The sequence below is a fragment of the Maniola hyperantus genome, chromosome 12 (assembly GCF_902806685.2).
Source record: "Maniola hyperantus chromosome 12, iAphHyp1.2, whole genome shotgun sequence".
NCBI classification, from domain to species: domain Eukaryota; kingdom Metazoa; phylum Arthropoda; class Insecta; order Lepidoptera; family Nymphalidae; genus Maniola; species Maniola hyperantus.
In genome coordinates, this window is record NC_048547.1 from 2515565 (window position 1) to 2529092 (window position 13528).

Here is a 13528-nt window from a genome sequence, read left to right on the forward strand (position 1 = left end):
AGACAGCTATTATGACGTAGGCCTGTAGGCATCTGTAGGTTTTGAAAATTCAACACCTAGGGGGTGAAGGGGTTTGATGTTTGTGTAGTCAACGTGGACAAAATCGCGAGCATAAGCTTGTTAAAATAATTTTAATAACAATGTTATACTCTCTAAATTAAGATTTATGTGCTATGCTGACCGTTGTATGTGCCTATCATGAGCAACTTATCGTCGGCTCACTACAGAGAACGGGTCTCCTCTCAGAGTGAGAAGGGTTTTGGCCATAGTCTACCACCCTAGCTTCACACACCTTTGAGAACGTTATGGAGAACTCTCATAACTCTGAAAAGTTAGAGGTGCGTGCCCGGGATCGAACCCCTGACCTCCGATTAAAAGGCGGACGTCCTAACCACTAGGCTATCACAGCTTGTATGTACACATGACTTTATATTACGTCTATTGATCTACGTAAAGCTAAAAAAAATATTCACGAATATTAGTGGGTACGCGTCAGAAAATAATGTAGGTAAATCGACCTTTAGAATGAAATTTCGGCTTTATAGAGCGTTGTCACTGTCACTCGTACCTATGTGACGTTTTGTCGGTTTCAAATGACAATGCTCTACAAAACCGCTATCTCTTTCTAAAGGTCAATGTACATTATTTTCTGCCGCGTACTATTCTAATTTGTACCTGTGGTAGTTGTAGTTACGATCTTACCTTCTATCTTCATTGGGATTGTTACGAAACCAACTTTTGTATATACCGGACATGTCATCTCGAAGGTTACTATTAAAATCAATTTTCAAAATATACTTTATAGCATTTCCATTATCATATTGTAAAACATAATTATTACTCAGATTGACTTTTAAGAAGTGCAATGCAGGTTCTAATGTATAAGTCTGGGGAATAATAATGTCGCCTCGCTGCAAAACTACAGTGCTTATAGTCATGTCATGAGCGTGAATAATGATTTCAGTCACATTTGGTCGGGTAGCCTCTAATGCTATGGCAACACTTCCAGAAAATGTTTGGTTGATGATATCAATCTTCCAGAGAACCTTGTATTCTATGGGACGAGTTGTAGTAGGTAGCCGGTATTTCTGTATGTCGTCAGTTGAGAGTTCACTGAAAGCATCGATATCTTCAAATATTTGCCCCTCCAGTTTCTCGTCTAAGAAAATAGTGTTTCTGGTTACTGGTGGGTTTGGCAGACCCTGAACGTAGAGACACGCTACGCACAGAATGAGTAGTGCTGACGTCACCATCTGCAAAGAAAAAAACCTTAAATTATTATAATCTGCAATGACATTCGGTATTTAACAACTAGTCAAATCAGTATCTCTTTGGTATCTCTTTATCAAACGTCAAAACACGCGCTTAGTATGCGAAATTCTTCGAAATACTGGCAGGTGACGTCACAATGATTTGACGTACTTTTTTTTTAGTGTAGGTACTTAATCAATAATTTAAAATGGTTATTACACTTAAAACTAACAAATGGCGTGAATTATACGTATTTTGGCAAACCCTCTATATAATAATCGCTGAGAAATGAATTTCCAAAACTCCTTTCTTAACGGACGTCGTCGTGCCACAGCCCGATCCGTCCAGTAGTTTGAGCTGTGCATTAATAGATCAGTCAGTCAGACAGCTTTTTCTTTTATATATTTATAAACGCAAAAGTGTCTCTATGTATCTGTCTGTCTGTGTGGTTGCTAACTTTCATTGCCCATCAGTTTAACTGATTTTGACGAAATTTTAGCCCGGGAAATGACAGGCTACTTTTGGTTCCGAAAATCCAAAGGGTTCCACGGGATTTTTAAAAAACTCAATTCCACATCGATGAGTTCGCGGGTATCACCTATTTGGTGCTATAGTTTGCATCCCGAAGTCAGATATTCCTAGGCTACTTTTATCCGAAAGCTCAGAGAAGTAATCCTGCAGGATGAAGCCACGGGTTACCTTTAGTTAGTAATTGCTTCTTTCTATAATATTACTTTATTAAACAGGACCCTCAATAGCTCAATGGGTAAATTAGTGGACTGTAAACCGAAAGTTCGACGGTTCAAACCCCGCCCGTTGCACTATTGTCGTACCTACTCCTAGCACAAGCTTGACGCTTAGTTGGAGAGGAAAGGGGAATAATTAGTCATTTAACATGGCTAATATTCTTTAAAACCGGCCAAGTGCGAGTCAGGCTCGCGCAATGAGGGTTCCGTACTACAGTCGTATTTTTTCGACATTTTGCACGATAATTCAAAAACTATGATGCATAAAAATAAATAAAAAACTGTTTTAGAATATACAGGTGAAGACCTTTCATATGATACCCCACTTGACATAGTCATTCACTTCGAAAGTTGAAAACACTAATTATTAATTCATGACCACAATTTAATTTTTTTTTGTGTGATCTAACCCTAAATTCACGGTTTTCAGATTTTTCCCCAAATGCTATAAGATTTACCTTCCTGCCAAATTTCATGATTCTAGGTCAACGGGAAGTACCCTGTAGGTTTCTTGACAGACAGACAGACAACAAAGTGATCCTATAAGGGTTCCGTTTTTCCTTTTGAGGTACGGAACCCTAATAAAAACTATATGATGATGATGATAACTACGTATATTATGTATTGCTACGCTAAATATTTTGTTTGTTCAGATGTAGAGTTGTAAGGTACCTACTCGTGAATGTGTTGCTTTGCTTATTAGACCTCTACAGTAGGTACCCACAGTACTATGGACCCTATCGTTTAGATCGGCGAAGCCATAATTTATTTAAACTATCTACTAATTGATACCTAATAGATATTATTTCGCATCAACCAGTTTCAGTACCAATATTATAAATGCGAAAGTGTGTTTGTTTGTTGGTTAGTTGGTTTGTCCTTCAATCACGTCGCAATGGAGCAACGGATCAACATGATTTTTTGCATGGGTATAGTTGAAGACCTGGAGAGTGACATAGGCTACTTTTTATTCTGGGAAATCAAAGACTTCCCACGGGATTATTAAAAACCTAAATCCACGCGTACGAAGTCGCGGGCATCAACTAGTAATAATGTAATTATAATATTTTCTTCATTGAATTTGGAAACGTCTCGTGCAATAGTTGTTATGTTGGTACATGTACCTTTAGAAGGAGATAGCAGATTTGTAGAGCGTTGTCTCTGTCGTTGAGACCGACAAAACATCATATAGGTATGAGTGACAGAGACAATGCTCTACAAAGCCGAAATGTCATTCTAAAGGCTGATGTACGTACTGTACCTATATCGTAAAATAGTAAATTCTAACTGATAATAAGTTATTACCTAATAAATTGTACATCGTGAATACTAGATTCTAGAATGGATGTTTAAAATGGAGTTACCTACTGAAACTGAATCTAAAAATAATAATTCAATTTTTTTATTTTTTTATTCGTTATTCAGCCAAATAATAATTATACAATTTTATGCTTGACATCCTAAAACTCTGTTGAGTTTGTATGGATGTTGCACATTCCTCTTATAAAACTAAACTAAACTAGAAATAAGATGCGATCTTAATAATATTGGTAGGTTAAATGTAGGTCGGTAGGTAATTAATTGGACATTCTTCTCAAGACAGGTAGGTAAAAGGGAATATAGGTATTACTTACTGTTTTTCTTTAGTTAAACTCCGAATTTTACACTGACGATATGTATTATCAACTCTTGATATTATGCTACTAATATTATTATGATGCACTTACCATAACTTACACTGTGCAAATATAAATAAAAAATGATTTCCTGATTTTTTTTAATTTTTGTCACTGCGAAAATATTAGATAATTGCAAAATTATGAGAGAAAAGTCTGTCTTGCTCTATACGAAGTACATTGCATAGAGAAAATCTAGTTTATTATGATATATATTATGTACCTAAGATTAATTTGCAGTAAATAGACGCATTGAATCAATATTGCCTTGACCCTAAAACTATGTTGATAACTTAAAACACTGATTAATTAATTATTAATATTATATTTATTAATAATATTAAAAATCATATCTCCTATACTACTTACTAAAAATCTTTGAGCAGAGGGTGACCTTTATAAAAAGGCTTCTAAATTTTAATTTTGAATATCACTTTCAGAGTCATCCTCCACATATAAACATCAACAGGTTTTTTTTTTTAAATTGTGGTCAAAAAAATTAAATTGTGGTCATGAACAAATATTGCTATACAATGAACCAAAAGCTTAATTTGCTATAATCCGCTGAAACAGGTCGAATCTGTATGGTGCAACATGCAGCATGCGAAATGCACCGCCCGCCCTCCCACTGCTAACCATGCAGGAAAAAGCAGCCACCAGGCAAGCAATACGCACCACCACCACGCAGCACCACACAAATCCCAAATAGCAAATTAAGCTTTTGGTTCATTGTATATCATGGACTTCCGGCTTCTGTACAACAAATATTGCTATTTTCAACTTTCAGAGTAAGATTACCAAGTGGGGTATCATATGATAGGGCTTTACTTGTACATTCTAAAACAGATTTTTTATTTATTTTTAGGCATAATAGTTTTTGATTTATCGTGCAAAATGTCGATAAAATACGATTGTAGTACGGAACCCTCAGTGCGCGAGTCTGGTTTTATTTTAACAAGTTTGTAAATAATAATCGCGTCCAACAGGTTCTAAAATGCCAAATGATCATAATGTTATTATCAGAAACGGTCATCACCTAGCTACGATAGTATGTCTTTCGCAAAACAGCTGTATAAACATTATAATAATTAAATATTTTTATTAAAATTAACGGTGAAATAATGGAATTACCAAACTTGGCTAGTGAAGTTAAAAACGAAAATAGTCACTTTTCTTGGATTTTCTTCTTTAGACAGGTAAACTTTTCTTTACATGTCAAGTTGAAAGAGTATCAGTGTTATTAGACTTGTAGATTTATATTAACAGGCTTTATTATTGCTTATGGACTAAGAGCCTGCGAGGGCCAGACCTTCGTTGTTTTATAAAAGATGAAAGTTTCCCTGCGTATTGTCCCCAACACAGGGAACAACGATCAGCGACTACGAAGTTTGGATTATTGTGGCTTTGGGAGATAACAGGTAAAAAGGGTGTAAAAAATCTTTTGTCAAAGTATAAAGTTTAATTTTTTTACATTTTCTACGAAATAGGATTAGGAATCACGTCATGCATTGCCAGACACTTAGTATCGTGGCAATCCGCTGCCTAAAAACCCTTAATTTTTTAAACTGTAAGGGTGTCTGGCAGAGGTTGCCAAGAGGCTAAGTGTCTAGCTACGCATAACGTGATATTTTCTAATAATATTCCGAAGAAAATTAAAAAATTAAATTGACTTTACACATCGGTGGAAGATTTTTTTAACCGTTTTAGGGTTCCGTACCGCAAAAGGAAAAAGGAACCCTTGTAGAATCACTTCGTTGTCTGTCTGCATGCCTGACGTGTCTGTCAAGAAACCTACAAGGTACTTCCTGTTGACTTAGAATCATGAAATATGACAGGTAGGTAGGTCTTATAGCACACGTAAGTCGAAAACTCCCAAACCGTGAAAAATTAAAATGTGTTCAAGAACTAGTAAGTATTTACACTTTCTAAGTTAGATGAATATACCAAGTGGGATATCATAATGAAAGGGCTTTACCTGTACAGTGTACATTCTAAAACAGATTTTTTTTGTTTTTATGAATAATAGTTTTGATTTATCGTGCAAAATTTCGAAAAAATACGACTGTAGTAGGGGACTCTCGGTGCGCTAAGCTGACTCGCACTTGGCCGGTTTTATACCTGTTATCTCCCAAAGCCACCATAATCCAAACTTCATAGTCGCTGATCGTTCTTCCCTGTGTTGGGGACAATATGCGGGGAGACTTTCAGCTTTTATAAAATAGCGAAGATCTGGCCCTCGCGGGCTCTCTCTCTATTAGCTTGTGAAGTTGTGTCTAAGGATCAGGGCCTTTAATGAAGTTTTTACCATCGCATAACAACATTGTACCAGAAAGGTTTTATATAGTTACATAGTTTTTTTTTCAAAGAATATTAGCCATGCTAATCATGAATAATATTCCCGTTTCCTCTCCAACTAAGCGTAAAGCTTGTGCTGTGAGTAGGTACGACAATAGTGCAACGGGTGGGGTTTGAACTGCCGACCTTTCGGATTTCAGTCCACTCCTTAACCGTTGAGCTATTGAGGCTGTGAATATATATAGGGTATAGCTATATATAGTAAATATTATAGGTTAACACTTTCATAATATTTGCATTTTGCGTCTGCAGAATAGATAAGCTCGAGGCGAGTAAGCTAGTTTTGAAATATTTCTTTGCAGCTTTTTACATGCGGTGCGGTTGTGTTAAACCTTTTTACGTTTGGCATGTTCATGGGTGCACCGACAGTATTAATACCTCAATTAAGAAAAGAAGCTAATTCAACAGATGTCGTAACACCAGAAATGACATCTTGGTTATGTAAGTCTATATTTTAGTTTAGTTAGTTCTTTTTTAGTCAGGGGACAAATCTAGCGGAATTCCGAAAACGGGCGTGGTGTCCCAAACCCTCGAATGTGCCGAAAGGAAAATGCCAGTGGATAAAACGCCGAAGAGAATTTACGCGTGCAGAACTCCACTAGATTTGTCCCTGGTCTTAGAAATTTTAATTCGTACTCATAAAAAATATTATCCTCTATTAGTCTGAAAGAATTTTGGAAAAGTTTTATGTTGTGGCGTCAATACTAACTTTTAATAAGTTCATAGACTGCAATATTGTGGTTGCATCTTTCTAGTTGTACATAAATGGTAGCTTATTTTACATTTTCTTAAGAGTAAGCTTTTTTATTTTATCAGGCTCTTGATATTTCCTTATTTTATGCAGTTATAGATATATATATATAATATACTTTTTTCTTTTTTCAAAAAGAATATTAGCCATGTTAAATGACTAATATTCCCCTTTCCTCTCCAACTAAGCGTGAAGCTTGTGCTAGGAGTAGGTACGACAATAGTGCAACGGGCGAGGTTTGAACCGTCGACCTTTCGGTTTTCAGTCCACTCCTGTACCAGTTGAGCTATTGAGGCTCTGATATGTGACGTTTTGTCGGTCTCAACGACATGACTCAGACTCTTTCCAAAGGTCGATGTAGGTACATTATTTTCCGCTGCGTACTGCATATAATAAAAAAATCGTTTATTTATCTATTTCATCATCATCATCATGATCAACCCATCACCGGCTCACTACAGAGCGCGGGTCTCCTCTCAGAGTGAGAAGGGTTTTTGGCCATAGTCTACCACGCTGGCCATGTGCGGATTGGTAGACTTCACACACCTTTGAGAACATTATGCAGAACTCTCAGGCATGCAGGTTTCCTCACGATGTTTTCCTTCACCGTTAAAGCAAATGATATTTAATTAATTAAAACGCACATAACTCCGAAAAGTTAGAGGTGCGTGCCTGGGATCGAACCCCCGACCTCCGATTAGAAGGCGGACGTCCTAACCACTAGGCTGTCACAGCTTTATCTATTTATTGTTGACTAAATTTGATTGTTCTAAAAAATATGTAGTCACTAAGAAAAGTAGAATTATTGCTAATTATTGTTAATAATTTATTAAGTAAGTATAAGTATTTAACTGAAAGGATTAAGTAAGAACATACGTAGGTATTCAAATCACGACATTAATTTAATCATGTAAGAAAGTTAGTAGGAAGAAGAACATTTATTTTGCACAATAATTCAAATGTTTCCTATTGGTATAGGTAATATTAAAGATACTCATATTTTATAATTTAATAAGCTGCATAACTTTATTTCCAGCTTCTATGTCAGCCTACAGTAGTATACCATGGGGAATCATTTTACCACTATTGGCATATCGGTTTGGAAGAAAATATATTTTAGTTTTAATTAGTGTTAGCGCATTACTAGGAAATATAATTTTTTATTGTAGTACAAGTATGATAGAACTTATTGTCAGCCAAGCGATACAAGGCATCCTGGCAGCCTCAATAACCACAATCACCATAATGGTTATGTCTGAATACACATCGCCCAAGTATAGAGGTGTGTTATTAGCCGTGAAATCTGCAACATTGTATTGGGGAGTTTGGATCTCAAATGCTATCGGAACGTTCTACCACTGGAGAAATATTGGTATCGTTATTTTTGTTTGTAGTATTTTCAATTTATCGTCCATATTCTACAAGGAATCGCCTTATTGGCTGGCGACAAAGGGACGTTTTGAAGAATGCACAAAAGTTCACCGATGGCTTAAAGGTACAGGGGAAGATTCAGAGGAAGAGCTCAGAAAGCTTATATTATCGCAACAAGAGCATTTAAGTCTAAAAGCAGAAATCAAAGGGCGTGCAACTTTTAGAAAATATTTTAAAATTTTGTATATATTGCGATGTGAAACTTTTTACAAACCTTTTGTATATGCCATCTTTCCAACATGCCTGTACCACTTTTCGGGCAAGATGGCGTACACCGTGTACGCTATAGACATCATTAAGAAATTGACATCTAGCGAAAAAACGGCTTATGGCGGTATGCTTATATTAGATGCAGTTACTGTACTAGGCATGTATCTAGGCTGTGGTTTAGCTAAAATTCTAAGACGTCGAACACAATTACTTGTATTTTCATCAATAGGAATTAGTTTTTTATTTATTTTATCAGTTTATTTGTACATGGTTAATATAAATGTGTTGTCAGATAACAAGTACGTCTCTTTGTCCTTATTAACGGCGTTTTCGCTTAGCATTGGCAGTGGACCAATAATCCTCTCAGCCTGCTGTGCAGCAGAGTTGTGCCCATTGAGGTACAGGAGTTATTTTTTGTGTTGTATCTCAATTTTCAATAGCATAATACTAGCGACAGTTGTTAAATTTTCACCGCTACTTTTCAAATATTTTGGTACGCATGGTGCATTTTTATTTTATGCTATATCATCATCCGTTTTTTTAATTCTCATATACAAATACATGCCTGAAACAAAAGATCTGACTATTCAAGAAATACAGGAACGCATGACACGTCGCGATGGTAGAGGACACGCTAATAGAGAAACCCTGCCACTAAATGAAACAGAATTCACACAAAAATGAAAGTATATACTTAGGCGATTATAATATTCACATTGCACTGTTCAAGCTGAACATTACCTATAATATGTCATGCAGACTATTGCATTATTTTATTTGTAAAAAAGATGTAAGTAAGTATAATTTAATATTACGAGATTGTATGGTGCATTCGGCTAAACATGGCGTATGAATAATAAACAATGTAAATATTAATTAAACAAAAGTGAGAAGATTCAATTTATGATTTTCATGCTCTTAAAATTAAAGTGGTTGTATCATTTTACCTAGTATAGCCTAAACCTACTGCAATAGTTGACTACTGCAGCTTAGACTATTCAATAGTCATCTCTACAGTCTAAGCTGACTGAGGCTCACTGACTGGCTGACTGAATTGACTTTTTATACCGACTTTTCAGTTGGACTTGACTCAAAATTGAAAAAAAATACAAAACTCTACTTTGATCAAAGTTGCTTAGCCAATGCAATCAACCAATATGCAACTATGCCACGTCATATCCGTCCGTTGTGTGATAACTATCTATCTGATAGACAACACACAACTGAAAACGGTGGGCATATAACGTGGATGAGCACTTAGAATAAGCACTATGAAAGAATTTTGAAAACTTATCCTACCTAAACTTATGACGCTAGGAAGATTAATTTGGGATTAAAATCCCATCGGACAATACCCATTTTAAGTAAATAAACAATAACGGTTGCAACCACAGAATAGTTAATTACCTAATGATTATTATTAGGATTTCTGTGGTTGCAACTATTTTGCTGTGTACTACTACTACTGTTAAGTACTACAAAAGCGACTGCGGGTCTTCTCCGTTTGGTCGGAACAGCCACGCGGGGGTATGGGCACAGTACAGGCCTCGAGGCATGGCCTCCTTCTACTACTACAAAAAGAAAACTTTTCGTAGTAGTTCCTAGTTAAATATTAAGATGGCGCTAAAACAAAAATTGCTAGTATGAAGGTGAAATCTTCAAAGTAATTCGACAATATCTTTAATTGTTAATTTATTTTAATTTATTTCAACTTAAATTCCCAATTATAATAATTACGCTTATCTTAGATCAGATTGATGTAATCTCTTACAAGTATAAAATTATCTTCTAAGTTTTTGTAACTAATTTACTACCTACTGTTAGTCATTTTGGACGTTGTCATATTGTATGAGGAGGGCGATGATCACTGTAATACAGATCTTCTTGTGCAGGATCATCGTTCCGATATGTTAGTGTTAACTTAATATTAAGTAACTGTAATATTGAGTGTAAATGAAGTAAATAAGTTTATAATAACTTATTACTGTAAAATGAATGTGAGAAAATAAAGATTATTATTGTTAAAAAAAAATTGCCTTTTAAATAAGTTTGTAGATAATAATATAGCTTCAAACGTAAACGTAAACCTCACACAGCTACGGAAAGTGTGTCTATTCACAATTCACAATAGATCTATTCACATGAATGGTGAAGCAATGGAGTTATCGGACGTGACAGAGGAAAATAAAAATGAAAAAAGCCACACTTCTTGTGTTTTTTTCTTCAGACAGGTAAACTTTTTGGAAATAAAATCTTCCCATTTAGTTTTCTTAACACATGTTTGGTGTAATTTTCTAACATATTATACAAATTGGTGTTTTTTTCCGGTCGCACATTGTTCATTTGATTGACTTGTTTTATACATACTTGTTGTCTGTCACTTGCAACATTATCATAATCAACAACCCATTGCTGGTTCAATAGCACGGGTCTTAGGATGAGAAAGGTTTGATCATAGTCCACCATCCTCTGGCCACGTGCAGATTGGCAGACACACACACTTTTGAGAACTTTATGGAGAACTCTTAGGCAATAAGTATTACACGAAAGTCGAAAAGTTTCTAAACTTATTTTAGTGGAATTTAATAGGGGCTTTGCCATAATTAAACAACATGTCACAAGGAAGGTTTACTATCATATTATGTAGATTACTTGGACATTTAAATCTGCTGAATGCAGCGAAGCCGGTATAAGTTAGCTAGTAGTAAAATATAATTTTTACAGCTTTTTACATGCGGTGCGGTTGTGTTAAACTTTTTTACGTTTGGCATGGTCATGGGCGCACCGACAGTATTAATACCTCAATTAAGAAAAGAAGCTAATTCAACAGATGTCGTAACACCAGAAATGGCATCTTGGCTATGTAAGTCGATACTATATAGTTCTTATTCTTTTTAGTACCTACCTGACAGACAGGTACAAATCTAGCGGAGTTCCGAGAGCGGAAAAACATTAACGTGACATCTTGCTCGCAGTTATCTTATGAAAATGAAAATGTATCAAAATCTACGCGGACAAAACACACCCAAAAGAATTTTTGCGCCCCAAAGGCCTAGAATTTCATATACTCACTAGATTTGTCCTTGGTCTTAAGAAAGTTTTAATGTATGTCTTGTTAGGACTGCTAATAAATAATAAATAAATTTGAGCTTTGGCACAACCGCAAATAAATTGTATCTTTTAATACAAATAATTCGAAGAATTTTATAAAATACTCATACTCTACTTTCCTTTGAAAAGTCGTACCTAATGATAATGACAATCAAACTTTATGAGGTTTCGCTTTTATTTGGTTGGTAGACCATAATATTGTGACAATCATTATAGTGGTCGTTTGCTTTTTAATGCACTAATCAGTATAATATGTAACGCAACTAGTAGTTGATATAGGTACATAATCTTGAAATAACTCACGTAAATTTTACTTACTTGTAAACTTTTTTTCAGCTTCTATGTCATCCTACAATGGTATACCGTGGGGATTCATATTGCCTTTATTGGCATATCGCTTCGGAAGAAAATATATTTTAGTTCTGATAAGTGTTAGCGTATTAATAGGAAATATAACTTTTTATTGTAGTACAAGTGTTATAGAACTTATTTTCAGCCAAGCGATACAAGGCATCCTGTCAGCCTCAACAACCACAATCACATTAATGGTTATGTCTGAATACACATCACCTAAGTATAGAGGTGTGTTATTAGCCGTGAAGTCTGCAACATTCTATTGGGGAGTTTGGATCTCAAATGCTATTGGAACGTTCTACCACTGGAGAAATATTGGCATCGTTATTTTTGTTTGTAGTATTTACAATTTATCGTCTATATTCTACAAGGAATCGCCTTATTGGCTGGCCACAAAGGGACGTTTTGAAGAATGCACAAAAGTTCACCGATGGCTTAAAGGTACAGGGGAAGATTCAGAGGAAGAGCTCAGAAAGCTTATATTATCACAACAAGAGCATTTAAGTATTAAAGCAGCAATCAAAGGGCGTGGTAATTTTAGAAAACATATTAAAATTTTGAATATATTGCGATGCGAAACTTTTTATAAACCTTTTGGATATGCCATCTTGCCAATATGCCTATTTCATTTTTCGGGCAAGATGGCTTACGTTATGTACGCCATAGATATCATTAAGAAATTGACATCTAGCGAAGAAACAGCTTATAAAGGAATGCTTATATTGGATGCAGTTACTGTACTAGGCATGTATCTAGGCTGTGGTTTAGCTAAAATTGTAAGACGTCGAACACAATTACTTTTATTTTCATGCATAGGAATACTTTTTTTATTTGCTTTGTCAATTTATTTGTACTTGGTTAATAGAAATTGTTTGTCAGAGAACAAGTATTTCTCTTTGTTTTTATTGACGTCATTTTCGTTAAGCATTAGCAGTGGACCAGTACTTCTCTCAGTCAGCTGTGCAGGAGAGTTGTGTCCGTTGAGGTACAGAAGTTATTTTTTGTGTTGTCTCTCAATGTTCAATAGTACATTATTAGCGACTGTTGTAAAATTTTCACCACTTCTTTTCATATATTTTGGTACGCATGGTGCATTCTTCTTTTATAGTATATTATCATCCATTTTCTTTATTCTCGTATACAAATACATGCCCGAAACAAAAGATCTGACTATTCAAGAAATACAGGAACGCATGACACGTCGCGATGGTAGAGGACACGCTAATAAAGAAACCCTGCTACTGAAAGAAATAGAATTAACACAAAAAATATAGTATAGGTGATTACAATATTTAAGTTGCAAACTTTTAAGTTTCTAAATCTTACTGTTTATGCTGAACATTACAGATAATATGTCAGGCAGACTATGTCATTATTTTATGTGTAAAAAATATTAGCATAATTTATGTTACGAGATTGATTGGTGCATTTGGCTAAATATGGCGTATGAATAATAAACGATGTAAATATTTAATAAACATCAGCAAAAAGTGTCAAGTTATTATTTTAAAATGGTTGTATCATTGTACCTAGTATAGCCTTAACCTACTGCAATAGTTGACTACTGCTTGGACTATTTAATAGTCATCCTCAATAAATCTAATCTAAATCTTTATTTATTATAAAAAGAAAAGCTGACTGGC

At 35.1% G+C, this 13528-nt stretch overlaps 2 protein-coding genes across 3 annotated transcripts in view; one reads left to right on the forward strand and one right to left on the reverse strand.

Annotated features, from left to right (window-relative positions):
- LOC117987167 (uncharacterized) overlaps positions 1–3849 on the reverse strand; it is an 80210-nt gene extending 76361 nt beyond the window's left edge. The window contains exons 1-2 of the mRNA XM_034974126.2: positions 3725–3849; positions 703–1253 (exon numbers count right to left, since the gene is read on the reverse strand). Coding sequence (XP_034830017.2) covers positions 703–1253; positions 3725–3727 — 554 coding nt within the window. The 5' untranslated portion in view covers positions 3728–3849. The remainder of the gene's footprint in view (positions 1–702; positions 1254–3724) is intronic.
- Positions 3850–4706: 857 nt separating this feature from the next.
- On the forward strand, positions 4707–13324 carry LOC138403093 (facilitated trehalose transporter Tret1-like). Of its 2 annotated transcripts, none has more exons than XM_069502217.1 (3): positions 4707–4869; positions 6331–6469; positions 7816–9897. In XM_069502217.1, the coding sequence occupies exons 1-3, from the start codon at positions 4795–4797 to the stop codon at positions 9102–9104; spliced, it is 1503 nt and encodes a 500-aa protein (XP_069358318.1). In that variant the 5' UTR covers positions 4707–4794; the 3' UTR covers positions 9105–9897. The 2 variants fall into 2 exon arrangements, with proteins under 2 accessions (XP_069358318.1, XP_069358319.1); XM_069502218.1 differs by lacking the exons at positions 4707–4869; positions 7816–9897 and adding exons at positions 11145–11283; positions 11868–13324 and having other exon boundaries at positions 6440–6469.
- Positions 13325–13528: the final 204 nt, after the last annotated feature.

Coding starts and splice junctions, on each gene's coding strand:
- LOC138403093 (XM_069502217.1), top strand. CDS start 4,795: ATGGAATTACCAAACTTGGCTAGTGAAGTTAAAAACGAAAATAGTCAC. Junction 4,870..6,330: donor GGATTTTCTTCTTTAGACAG/GTAAACTTTTCT, acceptor ATTTCTTTGCAG/CTTTTTACATGCGGTGCGGT. Junction 6,470..7,815: donor AGAAATGACATCTTGGTTAT/GTAAGTCTATAT, acceptor CTTTATTTCCAG/CTTCTATGTCAGCCTACAGT.